The 22,786-nt window shown below is 46.8% G+C and overlaps 2 protein-coding genes across 3 annotated transcripts in view; one reads left to right on the top strand and one right to left on the bottom strand.

Moving 5' to 3' along the window:
- Window positions 1–400: 400 nt before the first annotated feature.
- BRD8 (bromodomain containing 8) lies at window positions 401–16,418 on the bottom strand. Of its 2 annotated transcripts, XR_008972489.1 has the most exons (23): window positions 16,376–16,418; window positions 16,041–16,137; window positions 15,089–15,158; window positions 13,951–14,000; window positions 12,759–12,881; window positions 12,541–12,621; window positions 12,016–12,080; window positions 11,375–11,511; window positions 10,732–10,947; window positions 9,358–9,502; window positions 7,978–8,187; window positions 7,306–7,586; window positions 6,343–6,798; window positions 5,890–5,983; window positions 5,633–5,679; window positions 5,070–5,284; window positions 4,700–4,792; window positions 4,447–4,515; window positions 3,574–3,751; window positions 2,845–2,949; window positions 1,952–1,996; window positions 1,181–1,362; window positions 401–818 (listed from the first exon to the last, which is right to left on the bottom strand). XR_008972489.1 is itself a non-coding variant. In XM_057412008.1 (22 exons), exons 1-22 carry the CDS (start codon window positions 16,392–16,394, stop codon window positions 759–761), a joined length of 2,856 nt encoding a protein of 951 aa, XP_057267991.1. In that variant the 5' UTR covers window positions 16,395–16,417; the 3' UTR covers window positions 401–758. The 2 variants fall into 2 exon arrangements, 1 of the variants encoding a protein (XP_057267991.1); XM_057412008.1 differs by lacking the exon at window positions 1,181–1,362 and having other exon boundaries at window positions 16,376–16,417.
- A 749-nt stretch (window positions 16,419–17,167) lies between these two features.
- KIF20A (kinesin family member 20A) overlaps window positions 17,168–22,786 on the top strand; it is an 8,041-nt gene continuing 2,422 nt past the window's right edge. Inside the window, exons 1-14 of the mRNA XM_057412009.1 lie at window positions 17,168–17,335; window positions 17,796–17,885; window positions 18,015–18,134; window positions 18,584–18,722; window positions 18,810–18,997; window positions 19,085–19,229; window positions 19,949–20,149; window positions 20,384–20,495; window positions 20,607–20,678; window positions 21,227–21,370; window positions 21,449–21,614; window positions 21,862–22,026; window positions 22,213–22,352; window positions 22,447–22,549. Of these exons, the coding sequence (XP_057267992.1) occupies window positions 17,174–17,335; window positions 17,796–17,885; window positions 18,015–18,134; window positions 18,584–18,722; window positions 18,810–18,997; window positions 19,085–19,229; window positions 19,949–20,149; window positions 20,384–20,495; window positions 20,607–20,678; window positions 21,227–21,370; window positions 21,449–21,614; window positions 21,862–22,026; window positions 22,213–22,352; window positions 22,447–22,549 (1,947 nt within the window). The 5' untranslated portion in view covers window positions 17,168–17,173. The remainder of the gene's footprint in view (window positions 17,336–17,795; window positions 17,886–18,014; window positions 18,135–18,583; window positions 18,723–18,809; window positions 18,998–19,084; window positions 19,230–19,948; window positions 20,150–20,383; window positions 20,496–20,606; window positions 20,679–21,226; window positions 21,371–21,448; window positions 21,615–21,861; window positions 22,027–22,212; window positions 22,353–22,446; window positions 22,550–22,786) is intronic.

The following is a 22,786-nucleotide window of genomic DNA, read 5'->3' as shown; positions in this document are numbered from 1 at the left end:
TGTGAAACCAGGTACTGGCCTGCCTATAGCTGCTGGAATCACAGATTTTCACTCTTTAACAGATCTCTGGGAAAGAATGTAAGGTACGTTTCAATACACTGGTCTCTTAAAGTTCTGACAAGACTGTAGGATTTAACTTTGCACAGACAGATCCACCACTTCACCACAGTGTCATGTTCTCACACATTCAAGCACAGAAGCTTCCCCTCCATCCAAGCATGACGCAACATACCATGACTGATGGATTGTCTCTAATGTCAAAGCTCTGCCATGCTTGTTACAAAGATAACTGGAAGAAAGTTATATTTGTAGTTATTTGAGACAGGTTTGCACGCTTGTACAACACCAGGGCCCCTCACTGCAGAGCGCTGCGATGTTCAGTACACTGCACACTGTACACTGGATTTGTTCCCAGACTTTAATATACATACACATTTACACATCACTAGTAAAAATCTGTACACTTCACATTACAGTACATACGAGCCACCAGTTGCTAGCTAACACCAGAACACTGATGAAGCCCAAGACGACTGCCCTAAAACAGGCAGGGGGGCTAGTCTTCCCCTCCAGGAAAGTTTCTTTGGGTTACACATTCCGATGAGATACTGCTTTCCAGAGGGGCAAGCGAAGAAGGTGGGCCAGGTCCCAGAAATGGACCTGCAGCTTTTCTTCCTCCTCCAACAGCTGTTAACAGCGTCTTGCTTGCACTTCAGCTCTGGGTGCCAGGTGCTGGGGTTTTCTGACTGCCTGCAGCATCATTTCTTCATCTTCATGTCTGCCTCAATGGCGCAGCGACGCCCTCTGGTGCCTCCATCCTAGTGACAAGGCAAACAAGAGTTACGCAACCCAAAACACAGAACACTTCCTCCAGCACTTGGGGAGGTAAAGAACTGCGCATCTGATAACAAGCTTTCATACCTTCCAAACAGGAAAGCTTCCTAAGGGAAGCTGTCCTAAGACAGCCTACCTGCAGACCTACCTAAAGTTCACCCTGGACACAGCACAGGTGCTGGGATGTGCAGCATCTCTGTGCACTGTGGGCAGCCAGGGCAGAGAGAGGCACAAGGCTCTCACCCAGACAGATGCTTTTTGAGCCTGTACAGTGCAGGCTTTCTCCTAAGCAGTAGGTGCTAGCTTGGCTCTTAAGATGGGAAGAGGAAACTGCTGACTAACCTACCTTATCAGCTGCTGATCCCTATGGGAAGTGCTCCTCCAGTTGAGTGACCCTGGCTCCCTAGTTTCTCCCTAGTTTCTCCGCACAGCTCCTTTCCATGAGCAGGAGGCGAGCTGAGAGCTTCCTTTGATCCGCTGCCCTCTCTCTCTGGCTGACATGCTGACTCTCCTGGAGTACTCCTCTGTCTTTAGACATACGCGCGAGAAAAAACCAACTCTCCATCTTCCTCCCCTCTCTCCTCCCCACAACTCAGAGACTTGGAGTTTCCTGGAGGGAATATTTTTCCAAACACTTTCAGATCACCACAGGCACAGAGCAAGATATTTCTGCAGAGTATCTTATTTGCTTTCTGGACCATGATTGATAAAGGAGTACACAGATGACTCCTCACTTTCCCCAAGACCTTTTGTACTGTCTCGAACGTGCAGAAGGGGCAGCTGTATAAGCATAAGAGATGTAGGAACTACAGTAGTGCACCACTTGGTCTGTCTTCCCACTTACATGGAAAGAAAGCAGGAGAGAAGTTGTGGAAGAAAGCAAAGGCAGATGACAAAACGAGAACACCTGGAACCAGAAGACTGAAGCCCCTCCCACTCACCCATGCTGAGAAAGGGACCAAGATATTTCTTCTCTAATGATTCCAGTTGTACAACCCCTAAGTTAAACACACACCGCTGCAATGCTAAGGATGCTGTGACAGTGCAGCAATCACCCAAAGAGCAGAGCACACTGCCAGCAGTACTGCAGTACCTGCTGCAGCCTTTCAATACTTACAAAGAGAGAGAGAAGGAAGGCAGGAGAGCCCATTGGGACACTGTCCTGTTAAAAGGCCAAACAGAAGGACTTATCAGATATCAGATATGGAAATGCACACACCACAGAAGCACTGAGCCCACACAACAGCATAGAGAAACACGTGCCCCATTCCCCTTCCCGCATGGCGTCAGTTTTATGCAGCAGGAACATAAAAATGCACAAAAGAGGGATACTGCGAGAGTCAGAATGCTAGGAAAGGGATATTCCCTCGTTCATGGCAAGGCCTAGTCTACCAAACAATCTCTGCATTTTGCAGTTGCCACTAGAACTAAGCAGGCAGTCCTTGCTATCGCAATGCTACATGCACTAGCTGACAGCACTTGAGATCACTTAATCGTTTCAATGTGTCTTTACAGAAGAAAAAAAAACCCAACAAGCAAACCTAGATTGCTGTTGTTTAGATCATTGTGGAAGTCAAAGGTTCTCTGGTGCGTTTTACACAGCAAACCAGAGCAGAACGATTCCCTGGTTCTAAAAATCTGACTGTGAAGTGAAGGACAGGGCAGAGGCTACTCTTCCAATTCTCTACACCTTCACCATCCTGCCGTATTATGCCTCTTCCAATACTCTGTTTATTTCCCTACAGTTTTCATCACCTGTTTTTAAAAACAGGGAATGGAACTATTTGGATTACAGAAAAAACTCATGAGATGTGCCTCTGGGATGATGTACAGCTCCAGAGCTGAAATCTCATCAATGGACACATTTAAAGAAAAACTTATTTGCGTGAAGATGCTGGAGCCACTGCAATCTCAAAAACATTCTCTCCCTTTGGTATGGAAACTTCATGCAGTATTTTGGGTTTCTTCAAAAGATCCCAAGTGCCCTTCCACAGGGTGAAGCATCCTCACCTTCTCTGAAGCATCCTGCTTACGAGTGGAGTCGCGCCCACGTAGGCTCTTTGCACTGATCCCTGACTCTGATGTTTGCATGATCAGTTGTGTGGCCAGAAATTGCTGCAAGAAAACCACACTTTGTTAAGATACTCAGTCAAAACAAGCTCAGTTAGTGAGTGTCAGTTAACTATCACAAATCACAGTTTGGGAATGACTGGGTTAGAGGCAGTTTCAGTTCCTTGTCTGCTACTCAGAATAAGTTTCTGCAATTACCTGAGAAGCCACAAGTCCTGAGGAGCTCTAAAACCCCAGTTCAAACTGTGTTAGCACTACAAGCTGGGACACTCTACTTCATAAGCCATTTTAAATGGCATATATTCACAGGACACAGTTTCATGTACACTTTATACCAGCATAAACCAGCACAGCCACCAGAAGCAATCGCGTCCCTTGTCATTCACTGTTCTCGTAGCCTGTTTCTGTTCCTCAACCACACCCTGGTTCTTGCTGGCCTAAGCATTTCCCTGAAGGAAATTAGATTTGAAATTGGTCTGGGCTGAACCTTAAAAGAAATTCTGCTGTGTTACATCTAACTTACCTACAATCTAGTTCACCAAACACCTGAGCTAGCACAAGAGAGGTGCAGAGAAAGATGAGACTGCTTCAGTCAGAGACACTATGAGCATAGCTGTGGTGTTACAAAAGTCTTTCCCATACATATGGGCTAAGGCAGATGCACTTTACCTGGATCTGCTCCAGGACATCTCGCTGCATCTCCACAGCCATGTGGTACACATCATGGTCAGAGCTGTTGTACATAACTGCATTTTGAAACATCAGCATAATGTCACGCTGGAATTCAGCTGTGGTTCGTATCAGCCCATTCTCAATGTTCTTTTTGATGGTAGATAAATCCATTGGCCTATGAAAGAAATGCAGTCAGAAACAGCAACAGAAATATCTCTTTACTCACTCTCTTGCAGACAGTACCACGTCTACTTAGACCACCTATTTAATTTAGCCAAACAGGTTTCCCCACGCACAGACTGTGTTCCTGAATTCCAAGGCCCTGGGGCCAGAGGACCCAAGCTGTCCAGCAGTTATTATGAATGGTAAAAACACCCCAACAGATGCCTCAGAGAGGCATTTGCCTTCTCCAGGCATCAATGAAAGAGACATTAAGGAGCTAGAGCTGCAGCCACTGAATTGTTTAGGAGATATTTTGGGGGACAGGAGGAGATTCTAGTAATTCTTCCAGAAGAGTCTGCTATCTGGGGCAGTAAAAATGCTCATTAAAGAAGATAGGTCTCTGGAATTCCTACCCTTGGACAGAAACTGGAAAAGCAGATCAGTCACGTACCACCTTACAGATAAAAAAAATATGTGTAAGCCAGTGTGCGTTGTTCAAAGATAGGGCTGTGTAAAGATATCTGTCTGTTACTGAAGACAACCCTTTTCTTGGGGAAACCTGCTTCTGACTGAATCATGCCAGAAAAAAATAACCTTCCAAGTTTTGCAGTTGCATGGCAACTAAAGCTACGTTGTTCCTGCCAGAAATCCTTACACAAATGTGCAAATACACAGAGTTCAAATGATGGGAAGAGTGCTGAGACTCACCTCTGCACAATACTGTGGTAGCCTGGTGCTATATCATCAGTTACAGGCTGCAGGAAGACATTGGCGTACCTGCAGAAAGAAGGAGTTCACTTAGTGTCCTCCTTGCTGGTAAATCTTGGGTTTATGCTCTCACGTTTATTTGTGTGCTAACAGGATGATTCATCATAACCCAGTGAGCCTCCAAGAAGGAAGAGTGGAAACTTGTCCAGGATTAGTCACTTCTTTCTGCTGGTTCTCCAGATATCAAACCCACCTGTGATTAGCTGCTGCTCTCCAAACTAGCATGATGGCTTTCTTCCAAATCTTCTGGGCCTGTATTGCTTCCTGGTCTTCACTACACACTGAGCTGGGAAGAAAAGAATAGAACTTCCTTCAGGAGTCTGCACACTACCTCACAGCAGACACCTTATGGTTTGTTTTGCCTTTGACATGCCTACACTAATCCATGGGACCTGGTGCTACAGTGCTGCCTGCGCACTTGCAAGCAGAGACCCAAACAAATCATCAACAAATTCCCCCTCTAGAGCTGCTCAGCCAGCAAAACAGAATCGTGAATTCTATGTTCCTCCCACAAAATAATGTGGGATTTCACTTGTGTACCTGAGAGCTTCACTGATACTTACAACTGCGAGGAGGCTGGGCTGCTGGGGATGGAGTCAGCTAGCGTGTGAGACTGTAAAGGTGCATTATGGACACTGAAGCCATCATCACTCTCGCTCACGGGGGGTTCGTTATCCATCTCTGACAGATATCCCTCACCCTGATCTTCTTCTTTGGGCTCCTCCAAACTGGCAGCCTCACTGGCACCATCCTCATCATCCTCTTCACCCTGCCCATCCTGAAACACAAAGTTCATGAGTCTGCACAGCCAGCTATGGCAGCAACCTAGAGCCTCCAAAGCAGCTATGGTTCAGCAGTGATTTTCTTGCTATGCTGCTGACAGCTGTACAGGCACTTTGCCAAAATCCCAGTCACTCTACCCTGCCTCCCCCCGCAGACACAGAAACACACACAGAGCTTCACAGTCCCTGAAGCAAGCTCCCCTTTAGCTCCAACTGCAAACTGCCCACTTCTCAGTGCAGAAAGTGGAACATAAGCTTTGCTTTTCAGCAGATGGGAGCCAGGAAGCAGTAGTAGTAAGATGTTACTAATACACTCAAGATGACTACGACCAATTGAGAATTACCTTCATCTGACTCCTAAACAGGGCTTGGGCCTCCTCCTTCATTGACTCTGTGAATGAAAGAAAAGCAGAAAGGTTGATTCTCCAAAGCAGTCTTTCCTACAAAAGCTCCTGCACCAATACCTACTGTCCTGCAGTAATTAATACTGTTCCTACACGTATCTTTTCTCCCTCCTCCCCAAAAGACCTGAACCAGATCACTGACAACTATCCAGCTAATAATGTTGCATGTAAAAGATTTCCTAGCTGAATTAAGTTACCTGACAGCTCAAATTTGTGCTGAACATCAGCCTGTGAGGAGTCTTCACTCACATTTGGGACTTGTGGAGGGGATGAATCATCATCAGGTGGGGTCTGGAGGGAAGAGAAATGCACAAATCTAGATGTTTGTGTCAGCTTACTTCAGTGAAGGTGTGGGCACATCTCACTCACTCTAACCTAACTCAAGGCAAAATGAAGTTCACTGAGCACCTTCCCAACAGCAATTCTGCACATGGGCGGGGGGAGATACACAAAGGTACTGCCTAAAGCAGAGAGCTTCTCTGCAGATCGAACAGATCAGCAGCATGACTCCCAAGAGAACAATCAGTCACATTCATTGAAGGGATACCTTCAACCCAACAGTCATCCTTCCTCTAAACTTCTCTCCTACCTACCACAACTTCTCCTTTCTTTCCCCACACCAGTTCCAGACAGCCTTTCTGCCCACATACCTCTGCCTTCACTGTATTGTGCACCATGTCTTCTCCCTTGGTTGATTCTATCTCGATTTCAGAAGTCTCTCCTACTGTTACAGCTGCTCTTTGATCTTCTTCTGTCTCTTGACTTCGAAGCTCTGGTGTTTCTGTCACTCTTGCAGTTGCTGCTATGGTTTCCTCAGAGCCCAGCTGATTCTGCTCCTGCTCTGCAGGTTCTGTCTTTATTTCTGATCCCAGATCACCAATGCCCATTAGGTCTCGAATTCCCTTTGCCTCTGCCTCCTCACACTCCAGTCTCTCTTGCTTCACAGTCACAGACACTTGGGGTATCTGGGCCTGTTTCTCATGCTCCTGACGAATTGAGTGTTCCCATGGGCCAGGCAGGGTCTGAGGGTCATCTGTATCTTCACAGAAAGAAGACAGAGCAGCTTCTACAACTGCTGCATCCAGGACTTCAGGGTGGTCGTCTACCTTTATTGCCAAAACACAGAGCAATGCAGGCCAAGGTCAGAAAAAGAGATTAAAAAAAAAAAAAAGAGTTTATGTTATTTGGTAATGAGACAATTGTGGAAAACCTGGTGTACCAGGTTTACAAAGCTGCCTTTCACAGCCAGACTCTTATCAATCCCTGTGGAGCTCCAGTTTCAGAAATACAGCAGTTCTGGAGAGTGTGCTGCAAGCAGTGCTCATTTGTCTGCCAGGGTCATAACCCAAACCCTACCCAACATGAGGAAGTAAGAGATCTCCTTCTGCGCTTTGAAGAGGAGCACCAGGCTAAATGTAGTAGACTAGCAGCAGACACAGTAGTGTCACAGAGCCGTTTCCTACTGATCTGCACAATGATGGTGAGAATGTGCATTTTGCAATAGTTATTTTCTTGCTGGTCTAAACTAATCAAATTGGTAAACAGTAATCACTTGACATTAACCTAACTGGATGTGGAGCAAAAGGTGCTGTCATTCTGCTTTGCCTGCTTACCTTGTCCTCAATGATGGCTATAATATTTCCAACTGTATCGAAGTCCAGCTCTTCCCCTGTATAGGACACTGCAATATCCATTTTCTCAGCTAAATCCAGGTCTTCTTTCCCATCCATGCAGTGATCTTTGGAAGACCCTGCAGTACCACCAGCCCCAGAACCCAGGCACTCTTTCTTGATGGAATCAATGATCATCGATATTTCACTGCTGTCCATGGACACTGTCACAGTGTGGGTATCAGACACTGCCTCCATAGAAACACAGGCTTCTGGCTGGCTCACTGCACACGGATGAAAGTTGTCAATCAGAGACAGATCTGAAGAAGTCAAGCCCACATAAATAAACACTGCAGTGGATAAGACTAACCACAAGTATCCTAGGTTTACCCACAACAGCATGGCTTAGAAAAATAATAGAAAAACAGGGGTTTGCTTTCCCACAATAAAGTGAGATTCCAGCCCTTGAACCACAATACAGCAACACACCATTAACACCCTTCCCCTCCTCCCCTCCCAAGCAAATCTTGTTTAAAACCATCTGTTTACTCCAGCTGAAAGGTTGGTGAGTCCAGGGTGGTAAAAGGCCAGCTGAGATCTTGCTGGGTGCTGATCCCAAGGAAGTTCTGCTTCCCAGCAGTGCAGGATCTATGAATGCGTAGTTCAGGAACGCACCTGTGGCTACGCCTTCTGGAGCTGCAGCTGGTGGCACAACAGATGGTGCTGACAGCGTGGGCATCATGACAATTGTAGCCTGGGACACAGGCTCTACTGGGGGTGGCAGGAGCTTAGCTGGAGGTTCGCTGGCAACAGCGGAGAAGGAAGCAAGAGGTGAGGTGAACTGTGCAGGACCAGCTTCTAAAAGCCGGGAAAGCGTAGGAGCACCTAACAGAAAGTAGAAGGGAAAAAGCACATGAGCAAGAAGCAGCCACCACTCAAGTCCACAAAGACACCACTGGTCTCTTCACTGTCTGGTGGCTTCTTCTGCAAAAAAGACACTGACAGGTACCTACAAATGGTCCCCAAAACCATACGGAGAACCTGCACCCCAAAATGCACAACTCCTTTGTGTGTGCAGTCTGAGACAACCATGCAGACTATGGGACACTGCGTTCAATATAAGGGCTGCAGAGGCTAAGCCACACATGCAGAGAGATGCCCTTCCAAAGGCTCATCCCAATACAATTACAGGAAATCTGAAAAACAGTGCTGAGAGAGCCACATAAGGTGAGCCAAGACAAATGGTCATCACAGGAGCTGGAAGGGAGCAGAGGGGATCTCTCTGCAGGTCTTTCCTGGAGAATTCCTCTTGTATCAAAGGTTGCCACTCATCTTCACAGTAACATCCAGTCTGAATTTACCAAACTGTCTGGACCAAATTAATGGGTCTCGAAGAACAGAAGTGGATGAGGAAAGTGTATTATTCATATGGAATTATATATGAATAAATGGCATAAATGCTCAGTTGCAGACAATGTGATTAAACCACTGGTTAGCACGAGCTGAGAACCTTCACCTTAGGCAGGTTATTCTGAAAAGGCTCTATACAAGGACTCTTGCACTGTCCCTCTCACCCTGCTCTCCGTGCAACTTACTCTGGAGTTCACAGTCCACTGTGGTCTAATCCTCAACAGGCCTCTAAGTTAAAGCAGAGGTAGGATACAAGTTCTCCAGGTTCATAGGGAGCTGCAGTTTGACACATTTTTCCCCCTCACACAACTCCCTGTCATTTAGCCCTTTCTTTCTACACTGAAATGCCCAGTATTAGCCAGTGTCAAACCCAGAAAACTAGACTTCATGGACTAGGATCAAATCAAGTCCAATTGTTCACTGATTTTAGATCAAGGCACTCTTTCTCCTGCAAGCATAAGGAAGTTCTTAAAAACAGTAGGGGTGAGAGGGATGGGAGTACAGAAATAGCAATACAACTCATAAAGCCCCCAAACCAGCCAGGCTAGATGTCCTTCATCTCTCTCCAAAGAGAACTGACATAGACATAGAACAGTCTGAAGGTACATCTGAAGGGAGAAGTGTACAGGGAGAGTCCCAAGTTACCTGAAGCAGCAGGAGATGCAGGGACAGCACCAGGTGCCGACTGCATTTCCCCACTGTGCAGCACTGGGAGGACACCTCCTACCTCCAGCAGGACTCCTGAGCTGTTCAAATGTCCAGAAGCCACTGCCATTTCATTTTCACCAACCTGCCAAAGGAGGACAGAACTGAAAATCCTGGAGATCACCATCACATCAGTGATTCTCTGCCATATATGCACCTCCACAAATATGTCCATTATCTGCAGCATTTCTCCTGCACTTTGTCCAGTCTAGTCCCTGCCTGAGGCCCCCAAGCAAGTGATCAACATGAAAGTCTGAAATTAGTTGTTCTTCTCCAGCTACAATACAGCTGCACTGCCACCCTCCTTTGAAGTTAGGCCAAATACATCATCTGCTCTACCTTAGTTCCTCTGTTCAAGGACCTCACAATCCTCTACAGATACCAGTCTCTCTATCCCCTTAGATGGCATGGAATTATACCTTATTTTGAGTTGAGGGAAACTGAAGCACCAAAGTGGAAAGTAACTCTATCAATGTCATACAGTAAACCTATGATGGACCTTGAAGCAGATACAAGCCATCTGCTTAAAAGAAAACAGATGGTTTACAAAGAAAACCCAGTCTTCCACAGCCCTTCCTTGCTGTACCCTATGTTACATTGCACCATGCAAACATACAACCCATGAATATTTACTCAAACAAATAGAAAATACCCCAAATCTGACTATTTAAAAAAGGAAGTCAACAGCAATACACCTTTTCCATCACACAAACACTAACATAAGGAACCCATGCCATGGGCAGGCTGATGGCTGTTCTTTTCAGACTGGGATCTGAACAGGGTCAGCAATGGTCACCCTCATAAGATTTCCAGAGTCACTAACAGGAGAAGTGGGCTGTCATCACAGTGATTTTAGTAACTGTCTACAATTAGGAGAAAACTGAAGCACTTCAATGTTAGTCATGAACTCCATTAAAGGACTCCCTACTCCTATGCTAAGATCCATTACAGATACTGAAACTCAATTTTAGGCCAAGATGTAAAAGAACTGTGAGCCCAGCCCAAAGTAGAAATCAAGAACACCTCCACGGAGGCTGACTGGGATGATGCTGACTAACATCCTTCCTCCCCTGGGGAGAAGGATTTCCTCTAGCAAAGCCTGCAACTCCAACTCCTTACAACTGAGGGAGACAGCCAGTCCCACGTGCTGAATGCTCCCTGCAGTCCTGAACTATAGCACTGCTGGGAAAGGGTCCCACTCTGTGGCTCACAGGAATAATTCTATTGCTCACCTATCACTTCTGTTGGGACTCTCACAAAAAACCTGTACGCTTTAAAAAAAGCCTTTGCATATATGAGCAGAGAGCTCCATACCAGCCTGGGGCTTGTGGGCAGGAGACTGCCCTTCTTCAGCAGCTCTGAGAGCAGAGGGGAAGGAGGCGGAGTTGCTTTTTGTCCTAGCATCTTTTTCTGGGGTGAATCATCAGTGACTGGGGTCATGGGGGCATCCAGGGGAGCAGAGCCTGGAGGGGTGTCAGGGATTCCAATGAAGGAGGCAACTGGGGTGCTGGGCAATGTCCCTGGAGTGACCTGAGAAAGAGAAAAACCACACTGTTCAAAGCCACACTCCACCACACGGACTAGCCCCACTTGCTCCTTCCCCCTAGAGCATTGATCCAGCACACCACAGACACCTACTCCATTCACTCACTGCACCTACTCCAGGCATATGCTTTCACCCTTTCCCTGCCCTGTAGTGCCACTTCCCAGGCACACTGAAGACTGCCTGGCCAACCCACTGATGCCCCTAACACAGCCTTTGATCCAGGCACCTGATCATCACAGACATGGAAGAGGGCACGTAGCAGCAGTGTACATCAACCACACTACAGCACTACCACAGCAAAAAGTCTGCAAAACAAGGCAAGGGCGTCTCCACAGGCTCCTTCTCCATAATGGATGCAGAGCTCTATGTCCCAGACTGGTCTTTCTCTCTTACTATGAGAAGGATCCTTACCCCTGGACTGGCCTCATCCACAGCAGGCTGAGACAGATCTCCCAGAGCATAGTCTCCCCCTGGGGAGGTTGAGCCTGCAGGGGAGCGAACCATCACACTCGTCAACCGTCGTTGTGGATTCTTAATGGCCTGACGAGCTGGAAGAGAATAGAAAAGAACAGTGAGATTCCATGAGGGCAACTTGGACAGTCCCTAAGAGTTAACCTCTGACTTCATCTTAAAGAACCCCAGGAAGACAATCTGTATTGTGGGAATTTCTTGCACCACACCACAGACAGGTTAGCTCACTGAACTGCCCCATGAGCTATAAATTAATTAAATATTCAGAACAAATCTGTCTTCCTTTTCTCTTCAGACAATAGTAAAACTATAGGGAAAACTGAAGGGGTAAAAAGCCTGACACTCACAAAGCTCATTGCTAGTCCCGCTTTCTCTAAGGTATACCTTTTCTACAGAACTTGCTCCTTTCTCAAATGTCTCTGCATTTTGCCTTGCTACAAATGTGGTTCTGGAAAGAAAATACAATCTTTCTCTCCAACTCCAGGGTCAAGGAATTCCTCCCAACAGGTCTTAACAAGATTTAAATATTTCCCAAATGCTCTTATGAATATATGCATCCCTTTCTGGGGAAAAGTGCTTACCCTGATAAGCAGCATCTGTAGCCTTCCTCTTGACTTCTGCCTCCTCCTCCTCCAGTTTTTTCTTTCTGCATACAGAACCAAAGCCTACTGTCACAGAGCATCCCACTTCCCCTTAGTTCCTCTTCTGCAACAAGCTTTCTGAACCCCACCCCATTATCTCCAGACAACAATGAGCTGCCTCTGTGGTCTCAGGCTCAATTCCTCTGAGGAGGAAAGCAGAGTCAGAGGCCAGTCAGAGAACAACACAGTCGGCAGAAAATTTCACTGCCAGCTGATTATCAAAATGGAGGAGGCACGCATGATGCTGCAAGCCACCAGCAAGCTCTGTATTGATACATTTCAAACCATGCTCCACACAACTTGGTGCCCTCCAGGCTAATCTAAGTCCACCCTCAGAGGCCAAAGCATCAGCCCAGCTGCCCCATTTCTCTTAATCCAAAGTATACGGAGCAAGAGACAGCTAACAGTGTCAGAGAACTATAAACTCAGAAGAAAGCGTAACATGGAAATAATTAAGTAACTCACATCATAATTTCATTGCATAGCTCCTCCAGTCTGTTATCCATGTGTCCAGCCTGGATCAGCTCTGCATCCCTCTTGAGTTGCCTGTAATCGGGAAATCTTACTTATCACTGAACAATACACCCTAAGTGGCATTTTCATCCCAAGCACCATCCCACTTAGGCAACTTTTCCAAAACAGGGCTCTTGGATGCACCACAGCTCAACTCCTCTGCCGCATACCTGTACTTTTCCTGTGTTTCTTTAATGATTTTCTTCAACTCCTCAACTCGTTCTGCAGTCAATTTCCTCACAATAACATCTTCCACAGTTTCCACAACTTCCCCCTTCTCACCACGTTTTCTCCTAGAGTAAGAGAAAACCAAAACCAGTTCAGACATGAAATACAGAAAACCTCCTTTCATAAGTGGCTGCTGCCTGTCCTTCCCGACACATGCACACAAAAAAATCCACCTCTTCCAATTTGCCTTAAATGATGTTGGACAGCTCAATGTTTAAACAATCTCTTCTGAAAACCCCCCACCCTAATTCTTCAATGTGTCCAGTGTTAGAGATTTCAGGAATAGATCAAAGATGCAAAACCACTGCATATTCTCAATGTGCAAAAAAATCAATCATTCCGCTTCAGAAAAGTTTCTTTCTACCCATGAAGAAACACCTATTTTTTGACCCTCCATAAGTCAGTCCTTTTGTCTTTGCAATTCTAGTGCTGAAGATCATTCAGCACTACCACAAACAAATACCACTTTTAAACATCCTGCATTTGATTTAATTTGATGTGAAGTCCCAAAACAAAACTCCTGGAGTTAGGAGTAAGAAACATCTGAGACCATAAAGCTGTAGGGATAGCATTGGTAAGAAAACTGTAAGAAACTACTGCAAAACAGAGACATATTAAAAACCATTTCCTCTTCCCACTCCTGCTGTCTTTTCTACCTCTATTCTGAGTGGTGATTTTATGTGCAAAGCTTCTGATCAGTAAGACTAACATGTAGAGTTTTATTCCAGACAAATAAATGTTTCCTTTTTTCTGCATAAGTCCACAAACGCACGCTGTGACTGACTCAGCTGTGGCAGAGAGGCCCCAGTTTTCCGGCCATGTACTGGAACAACAGCAGGGCCATATGGAAGACACTAACAAGGACACAGTTTTCAAACCACATAATACTGAAATACTTATGAAGAAAAGAGGAGACAAGACAAAGATACAGGAAGCATCTTCTGAGGAACATCTTGGGCTTGTTAATCCTTCCCATCTGCCATATCCTGAATCCTACCCATGCCAGTTGTGACTGCATCTCCTTGTCGCTTTACACTCCTTTTGGGAGGAGCACTACCACGTGCTTTGCTATAAGAACTGACAAGTCTACCCCAAACTGCTGCAGACTGCACTCGTGCCAGACTTTATACTTACTTGGGGGTCTCTGTAGTCTCCAAGAGCTCTGAATACTGAGATGCACAGTGCTAAGAAAAAACAAAGAAAGTCAGAGGACACTAAAGAGTCAGCTGCGGCAAACACCTATCAACAAACCCTAAGGGCACATACTCCTCCTTCTTCAGTGGTTTAACACTTTATGAAGGCATGTGACAGTGCTCTCCAGAGTCTCCCCTAGGCTATAATTTAGCGTAGCTCAAAGTGAGGAAGCGTAGCTCAAAGTGAGGAAGCGTAGCTCAAAGTGAGGAAGCGTAGCTCAAAGTGAGGAAGCGTAGCTCAAAGTGAGGAAGCGTATTCACTCTCTTACTCCAGCATTGCCCAGGCTGATCTTCAAAACAAAGTTAAAGAACAGATGCTCCCATCTAACAGTTTAGAAATCAAAGCAAGCATGACTAGGGAAGCTGTAGCTGTTACAACGTTTCTGTCCGTGAATGTGAACCAAAAATGTTTTACTGGAGAAGACAAATAATTCTATCAAGGCCATCTTCACAGTTTAAAAGGAACAGTTAGCAACCTAAACCACCAAACTTCTCCTCCCTTAGTTCTTTATGCAACAAAAATTCCAGGTGCTTGCCCAAACAACAGGATACCAAACATCAAAATACACGGGCATCCACAAATTCCTGGGGCAAGGAATTCCACAGCTTAATTACATGCCTGCTGAAGAACAATCTCTTTAGGTTTGCTTCAAACCTGCCTTCTAGTAGTCTCCTGATAGCCTCTAAATCTTTACTATAAAAAACTTTATTAATTCTTACTGATCCTCAACACGCCACTTCTGACTGTCCAGGCATCTGTCGTATTCCTGTAACATCATCTTACATAAGGGATTCTACCTTACTTAGCCATCCCTTACAAGAAAGCTGTTTCACGTCTTTGATCATTCTTGTCTTTTCCTTAACTTTATCTAACTGCACTGTAAGCTCAGATTTCATTTCAGAAATAGGAAAAAGTATTTAACATGATGCAAGCAACATTTTGGGGGTTTTGTGTTTTTGTTTTTAAATAATTTTGCTTTCTTTTTTTTTTTAAGTAAGAAATGCATTTTTTTGGGCAGCTGTATTAACTATCCCATGCAGAATTCACCTTTTCCAAGATCCAAATGTCAGTACCTTACCTTTTGGGAAAACCAGTCAGGTGGGCGTCCTGGCTCTGCAAAAGGTTTGATAGCTCTGCTGACTGAGACCCTACAGGAGAGAAATGGCAAATCACTGTCAACTTACTTTCTTCCCCAGCCAACATGCAGAGAAAACACCCTGACCCGTTTTGACATTCATTGGCATTCAATGACTGAATAGCCATTATTTATTTATTTATTCATCACTGAATAGCCCTAGGATTTATGAATACAATGAACTTGCTAAGGAGTTGTTATGTTTAGAAATTATTCAAGTACAGCCCTTGGACTCAAGAATATTTGCTTGCTCCACATAAACAACAGTTTCACTCCCTTGCTTTGAAAAGCAAGTTTCTAGCTTCTGATGACACCACTATGTTTCACAAAAACCTTACCCTGGTGAAGCAAAAAGGCAGCAAACCAGAGCTCCATGTTCAAATGCTGTGTACAAAAATCTGTTACAAAATATTCTTCTTGACCACAACTCACTTCTTCCAATTTATGAACACTGAATCACAGAATGGTTTGTGTTGGAAGGGACCTTAAAGCTCCTCCAGTTCCAAAGCCCTGCCACTGCAGGGACACCTTCCACTAGACCAAGCTGCTCCAAGCCCCATCCAACCTGGTCTTGAACACTGCCAGGGATGGGGCCGCCACAGCTGCTCTGTGCAACCTCTACCAGTATTCATTCTTTGCTCTGTTTAACACACTTCTGTTTTTATGCAGGGGTTATAAAAGAAGCAAAAACACTGTCCAGGTATGCTCCTAATACTTTCACCTTTAATGCCCCCATCTTTGTTTTGAACAGAAAGCACAAGCGTAAGAACTAAGCTGTCAGGCAAAGAACCAGCACAGTGTAAAGCCACGCTAGGGCACCCCACACAATCCCAGGAATGCCATATCCACGCATACACAGCGGCACAGCGGGCCACCGTCCTCACCACCCGCTTACCAGTTCTGGTCTCCGCTTCTCATGACGGACGAGGCCAGGCAGAGCTTCTCGCGGATGGACCAAGGCTCGGTAGGGCCGGCGCTCAGCAGCTTGTGCTCTGCCGGGAAGGGATGGACTTAGCGGCGCAGCCGACCCCAGACGTCCGGTCCGGTCCGGCCCGCCCCTCCCGAGCCACAGCCCCACCCCTCCCGGGTCCGTTGGCCCCCTCCTTTCGCACCACCGTTAGCACCGCCCCTCCCGCTCGGTTCCCCTCGGGCCGTTCCGTTGCCCCGTTCCCGCCCCAGCCCCGCCGCCGTCGCTCCACCACCGCATCTCCCGACAGACCCCACACTCACTGCCCGGCCCCGCCGCCATCTTGCTCGCTCCGCCCGAGGTGAGGCAGGGCGGAGCCATACGCAAAGACCGACGGGAGCTTCGCAGAAGGTGGAGCGCCCAAGCCCCGCCCCTTCTTGCCGCACGACGGGCTCTGATTGGCGGCCGGGCAGGTGCGGGCTCCCATTGGCGGAGCAGGCTGGCGGCGAGGTTTGAAACCCCAACAGAAGGCAGCGAGCGGAGAAGGTGAGCGCGAGGTGTGGGCGCCGGAGCAGCGGGTCTGGGTCTGGGTCTGGGTCTGGGTCTGGGTCTGGGTCTGGGTCTGGGTCTGGGTCTGGGTCTGGGTCTGGGTCTGGGTCTGGGTCTGGGTCTGGGTCTGGGTCTGGGTCTGGGTCTGGGTCTGGGTCTGGGTCTGGGTCTGGGTCTGGGTCTGGGTCTGGGTCTGGGTCTGGGTCTGGGTCTGGGTCTGGGTCAACTCGGAAGAAGCTGTGCCTGTGCGGTGGTCTCTGGGGGTATTGTGGAGTGCAGCCTGCGTGGAGCCGTGTGTGGTCTGTGCGTGCTATGTCTGCTGGACGCCATGTGGCGGTCTGTGCGTGCGAGAGGTCCGGTGCGTGTGTGCATTTGCAGCGGCATCCCGTGATGGTGTGTGTGCAAGGATGGTTCCTTTTGGCAGCCCATGCTTGTGGGGGACAGACTGATGTGGCAGCGGTGGCAGACTATGTAGTGGGGTGTACGTGTGGGGACCAGAGTTTGGAGTCATGCTGTAACATCACCCTGTGCTCCCTGTGCCCCTTTTTCTCCAGGAGCTGTGTGGAGGCATCATGGCGCAAGCACTTGCCTCCCCAGGGCTGTTCTCTGATGATGATGCTGCAGCAGCTTCCCCTGTTCTTGAATCCACAACAACAGGGTTTGGGGCTGATGTGCGCAAGGACCTGCTGTCGGAGTTCTCTGCCATCTCTCCAAATCCCGAGGGCTCCCAGCAGGTGAGGTTGGAGCTTTAAAGTCACAAGCAGGGCAGTGTTTTGACTTGTGGCTGCTGTGTGTCTGTACAATGGTGTTGTGCTGCATGGCCAACAGATACTTTTCAGTAGAGGCTAGATGAAATGTTGCTCTGGGGGAGCAGTTCCTGTTACGAGCACTGCACTATGAAGCGCCTCTTCACATGATTCCTCTTAGTGTGGTACTTTGTCTGGCCACTGGTTTTGCTGTCACGTCTTCAAGCTCTTGGTCTAATTCACTAGCTAAAAGAAACACTGGTGTGACTGGAAATGCCTAAGAAAACTTATGGTATTGCTGGGGATTTTGGGATAGAGGAGTGTCCATTAGTTATTGAGCACTAGTTGGGGTAGCTGTGTGTTCCGTGCTGTGGTTCCTGTAGTGTTTTGGTGGAGGCTGTGTACTGCCTCTCTAGCTGCTGTGCTTAACCTGTGCTGATTTTTGCAGCCTGTAGCTGAAGACAGTGATGGAAAATTAAAGGTCTATTTGAGAGTTCGTCCTCTGAAATCTACAGAACTGGAAAAAGGAGAAGACCAGGTAAGACACTGAATGAAGCAGTCTCCGAGCTGGTTGCCCGTGTGCTTGCTGGGAGGTGGACTATCCTTTGCTGTCTATGCTAAGGCCTCTTGTAAACCAATGTGATGATGGGGTTTATGTGTTCTTTAGGGCTGTGTCTGCATTGAGAATCCGGAGACCCTTCTTCTAAAAGCCCCTAAGGACTCCTTCACCATGCGGAGCACAGAACGTGGAGTGGGACAAGCAGCACACAGGTTCTCTTTTACTCAGGTAGGTAACTGGGACAATTCACCTGGAAGTCTTCAGAGCTTAAACCATCATTACAGCTTGAAAGCTGACTCATTAATGTGCACTGATTCTAATGCACTGCATTAACTGTGTAGTCTTGAACAACCTTCTGTTTGTTTCTGTCACTGTTTCCTTAATTTTTCTCTTTTTAAGCTGTTCCTGACAACTTTTTTTGGCAGCAAATACAAAGTTCTTGTTTTGCTCCTGAGACTCCAAACACACTAGAGGCTATAGTGCTATCAGATATTACTGCATTAAGCAAGTGAACAGCTTGTTTTAGTGGTCTGGACTGGAATTACTGGTGGGTCTGTTTCTTGTGATGTGGGGCTAGTAAAAGGAACAAAGGTCTACGTAATATTACTTGAACAGCTATCAGCAGTCAAAAGATAGGAAAGGTCTATATGAAGCCATTTTTCATGTATCGTTTGCAGATCTTTGGACCAGATGTGGGGCAGAAATTGTTTTTTGATGAGACAATGAAGCAGGTGGTCAAGGATGTACTGAATGGGCAGAACTGGCTGGTTTACACCTATGGCATCACCAATTCAGGGAAGACTCACACTATTCAGGGTAAGGAAAACTAGGTGTTAGGAGCCTGTTGAAGGAGTTGTCTGCTTCTACATGCTAATCCTTAGCTTGCTGCTGTTCTTGCTTCAGGAAGCAACAAAGATGGGGGGATTCTGCCTCGCTCCTTAGCGGTCATCTTCAACAGTGTGGGGGACCAACTATACAAAGGCATGGATCTGAAGCCCTTCCTCTCCAATGAGGTGATCTGGCTGGACAGCAAGCAGGTGCGACTGGAAGAGACCAAGAAACAGACCATGCTGCGGGGAGGTCTGTGGGAGGTAAGCGCTTGGCCTTTAGGCCTAATAATACAAGGGGAAGGATGATGTCATATAGCATACATGCTCGTGTTCTTTGTTTCCTTCCAGGAGGAGCTGTTAACACCAATGAAGAGGAGTCACAGTGCTGAATCTCAGCTCCAGGCCACTGCCAGTGGCAGCTTTGACAGTGGAGTGGCTGGCCTCTCTTCATCTAGCCAGCTCACCAACCATTCAGATGTCAGCCAGACAGAAGGTAAGTCTGGAAGCCTGTTGGGTACTACCTGCTTCTTATTGGAGGGTAGGGGAAGAAAGAGTGATGGCTATTTGGATGCTGTGTTGTGGGTATAAAGGAGCAAAGGTGCTGTTGTTTTGCCAGTTTTCCCTTTGAAAGATAAGGATGTTACGGCTGAAGAACTTCGTATGTTGACAAGACATACATACAAAGAATTCACTGCTGCATAATAACCAGCCCTTGTGAAATGTAGTTATTTGACACCACTTCGTTCAAGGGGTGTGGTTATTGAGCAGCTGAATGCCATGAGATGGGGATAGCTGGAAAGCAAGGTGCTGAAGTGACACGTTGCACTGAGTGCTTGTGCCCAGACTCTCAAACCTAGGAATGACCAGCTCATCTGGAAGGTACTGGCAGCATGGAGTGATTATTGAGGATTAAAATGTTATTTATGCTGTGAAGAGTTCATGGTTGAAATATCCTATACTTCTGGAGTCAAGAATATGGACATAAAAGGTCCCTACACACAAAGAAGGATGCTCTTTAAGCAGATTTTAGGCTGCCTCCTGCAAACATGCATTAGAGTCGGTCTGAATGAGAAGAGGTATACAGAATAACTTGCATCAGCGGTAGTGTTCCTGCTGGAGAAAAACATCTCACTCTGGCTAAACCTTTCAGGCTGGACTTGTAAAAAGCTGCAGTCATGACTTTTTTTCCTCCTTTTTGTTTTTTTCCTCTAGAGCTGGGCCCTCGCTGGGCTGACTTGGACCGCATTTCACTCACCAACACGGGAGATGTGCAGTTCTCCATCTGGGTCTCCTTCTTTGAGATTTACAATGAGTTCATCTATGACTTGTTAGAACCAGCTTTATCTGGCCAGAGCCGCAAGAGGCAGACACTGCGGCTCTGTGAAGACCAGACTGGCAACCCCTATGTGAAAGGTAGATTTACCCAAAGGATATTTATTACTGGCTTCCTAGGGAGACTTGAGGGACTGGGTAGGTGTGTGGCTCAGCAGTGTGATGTGTTGGGGATGCCCTCTATGGCTGCCCCTCAGAGGTCTCTGTCTCTGATTTATAGGAATGTTAAGTTTGCTAATGGCAAGGAAATGCAGTGGTGAAGCTGGGGCTAATAGTCTCCTGACTGCCTTGCCCAATGTGTGCCTCCTTTTCCAGATCTGAACTGGATCAATGTCCGGGATGCTGATGAGGCCTGGAAGCTCCTGAAACTGGGTCGGAAAAACCAGAGTTTTGCCAGCACCCTCATGAACCAGAACTCCAGTCGAAGGTCTGAAGGGGGAGGGAGGTTTAGGCAGAAATACAGTTCTGAAGGGCTTCTCAGAATTTGTTTGAGGAAGGTTGCGTTTCCTTTTTAAAATATCTGCCTGTCTCTTCACAGTCACAGTGTGTTCTCCATTCGGATTCTGCACTTGCAAAGAGGTGGCAGCGAAACTGTTCCAAAAATCAGCGAGTAAGTTTTATGCGCTAGGATTTGAAGGTGTTCTCTGTGGACTCAACTTCCTGCCTTTTGCCATGGATATGGGGTATGGGAAATATCTGGAGGAAGGACTTGTTTAAAGTATTGGAGTAAATGTTCCCACTCTTCTTGGAACTGACTAAGAATTTTGTGAGGAGTACTGCAGAGTACAACTTGAGGTAGTTCCTAAGCTCTTTGAATGAAGGTAAATGTAACACTGCACCTGCAGCAGGGCTGATCTGAGTGTTACCAATGCCTTTTCCTGGGATGTAGTTGTCTCAGTACCTGGGAAGTGGCTGTCCTGAGGACTGGCAAAGGACCTTCGAAGTTGACACTGCAAGCTCATGCTGGTTTAACCTTTTGTAACCCCTAGAGTAGGCCTTTTTGTCCAGCAATAGCACTACACACTAAAAGTACTTCCCTTCTGGGGAAGCTGGGAAGGTGAGCAAGGTGTAGGGGATTGCAGGATGTCTGAATTCTACACCTTGATAGAACAGGACAAACCCAGTAGTTCATGTGAACATCCCCTGTGCCCTCTTCAGGTTATCCCTGTGTGACCTTGCGGGGTCAGAGCGCTGCAAAGACCAGAAAAATGGGGACCGAATGAAAGAAGCAAACAACATCAATACCTCTCTCCACACGCTGGGTCGCTGCATTGCTGCCCTCCGCCAGAACCAGCAGTCCAAGTGAGTATCCAAAATTCCAGAGGGAGGATGTAGGGAAGCTGTTCTTTTCTATGGGCTCACTCTTGTTTCTCCCCACAGATTGAAGCAGACCATGGTTCCCTTCAGGGACAGCAAGCTAACCCGTGTGTTCCAGGGTTTCTTCACTGGACGTGGGCGCTCTTGCATGATTGTCAACATTAACCAGTGTGCATCTACATATGATGAAACTCTGCATGTAGCCAAGTTCTCGGCCATTGCTAGCCAGGTAAGCAGCACAGACCAGGATCACGGTATGGTCAGGATACATCTTGCTTCTTTGAGAGTGAGCCCTTTTCCATCACAAGATGGGATGGCTTGCAAATCTTCCCTATGCTTTTCCAGTGGATTATTGTCTTTACAGTACTTCCAGATTCTGCTAAACTGAAAGAGTTGACAGGCTGCAGAAAAGTGCTGTGCTTAAAGGCTGTGCAGCTTCTTTTGTGGATTAGTAATAATGCCCTTTTCCCCTTCAGCTTGTTCAGGTACCACCCACAAAGCTGGAACTTCCATCCATCCAATCAATCATTAAAGAGCACAACAGGCGAACCAGCCAAGGTGCAGAGGCAGTGGCAAAGGATGAAGTGGAATCAGAAGATGACAGTGAGGATGAAGCGGATGTCTCCGTGTATGAGAAGGAGGTGGGCTGTGTTTTTTGTTTTTTCTTTTTTGTTTTTTTTTTTTACAGCCTTCATGGACAGAGGATCAAGAACAGCTTTAAAGGATCTTAAACCTAGGTCACCTTATCCTACAGATACGGGATTACCTAATTTAAGGTTCAATTCTGTTGTGCAGTGTGGGCAATGGGGTCTGTGCCCTTTTTGCAGGACTTGCTGCGTGTAGTGGAAGCTGCACGAGAGCTGCTGGTGCAAGAGCGGCAGGAGAAGCTGCAACTAGAAATGCGTCTCCGTGAGGAGATCTGCAATGAGATGCTGGAGCACATGCGGCAGAAGGAGCAGTGGTGCAGGTACAGCTTACGTTGATCTCCCTCCCTTTGTTAAGGGTGATCTATGCTACCAAGAACTGCCAGCCCCTGACATGTAGTTGTTTGCTCTTTGTAGCCAACATTTGGATACTCAGAAGGAGCTGCTGGAGGAACTGTATGAGGATAAACTGAATAACCTGAAGGAATCACTCACTGACTATTACCAGGAGATGATCCAGGTGTGTTTAGGGCAATGAAATGATATCAGGAAAATGGCACTGGGTTGGGAGGGGCTTGGGGTACTTGAATCCATGAAGGTGACTTAAGCAAACAAACATTTTGCTTTTTGTGATATTATTGGATAGCTTGAGCCACAATTCTTGCTTCTTGTCCACTGCTTTATGTAGGTGACTAGGTTTTCTGATTTTCAACCCTTAATCTGAAAGTTACTCATCTCTAGAGGCTGCAAAAAAAGT

This window comes from Pezoporus wallicus, unplaced genomic scaffold (assembly GCF_028554395.1).
Source record: "Pezoporus wallicus isolate ANWC-B61680 ecotype Strahan unplaced genomic scaffold, APGP_CSIRO_Pwel_v1 contig_6354, whole genome shotgun sequence".
NCBI classification, from domain to species: Eukaryota; Metazoa; Chordata; class Aves; order Psittaciformes; family Psittacidae; genus Pezoporus; species Pezoporus wallicus.
The sequence above is the reverse complement of the archived record's forward strand: the minus strand, read 5'-3'. Positions and strand labels throughout refer to the sequence as shown.

Excerpts from the sequence above, each read along its gene's own strand:
- BRD8 (XM_057412008.1), bottom strand. Across the intron at positions 5,680-5,889 it reads GCACAAATTTGAGCTGTCAG|AGTCAATGAAGGAGGAGGCC; the intron begins GTAACTTAATTC and ends TTTCATTCACAG. Across the intron at positions 2,950-3,573 it reads ATGTCCTGGAGCAGATCCAG|CAATTTCTGGCCACACAACT; the intron begins GTAAAGTGCATC and ends GTTTTCTTGCAG.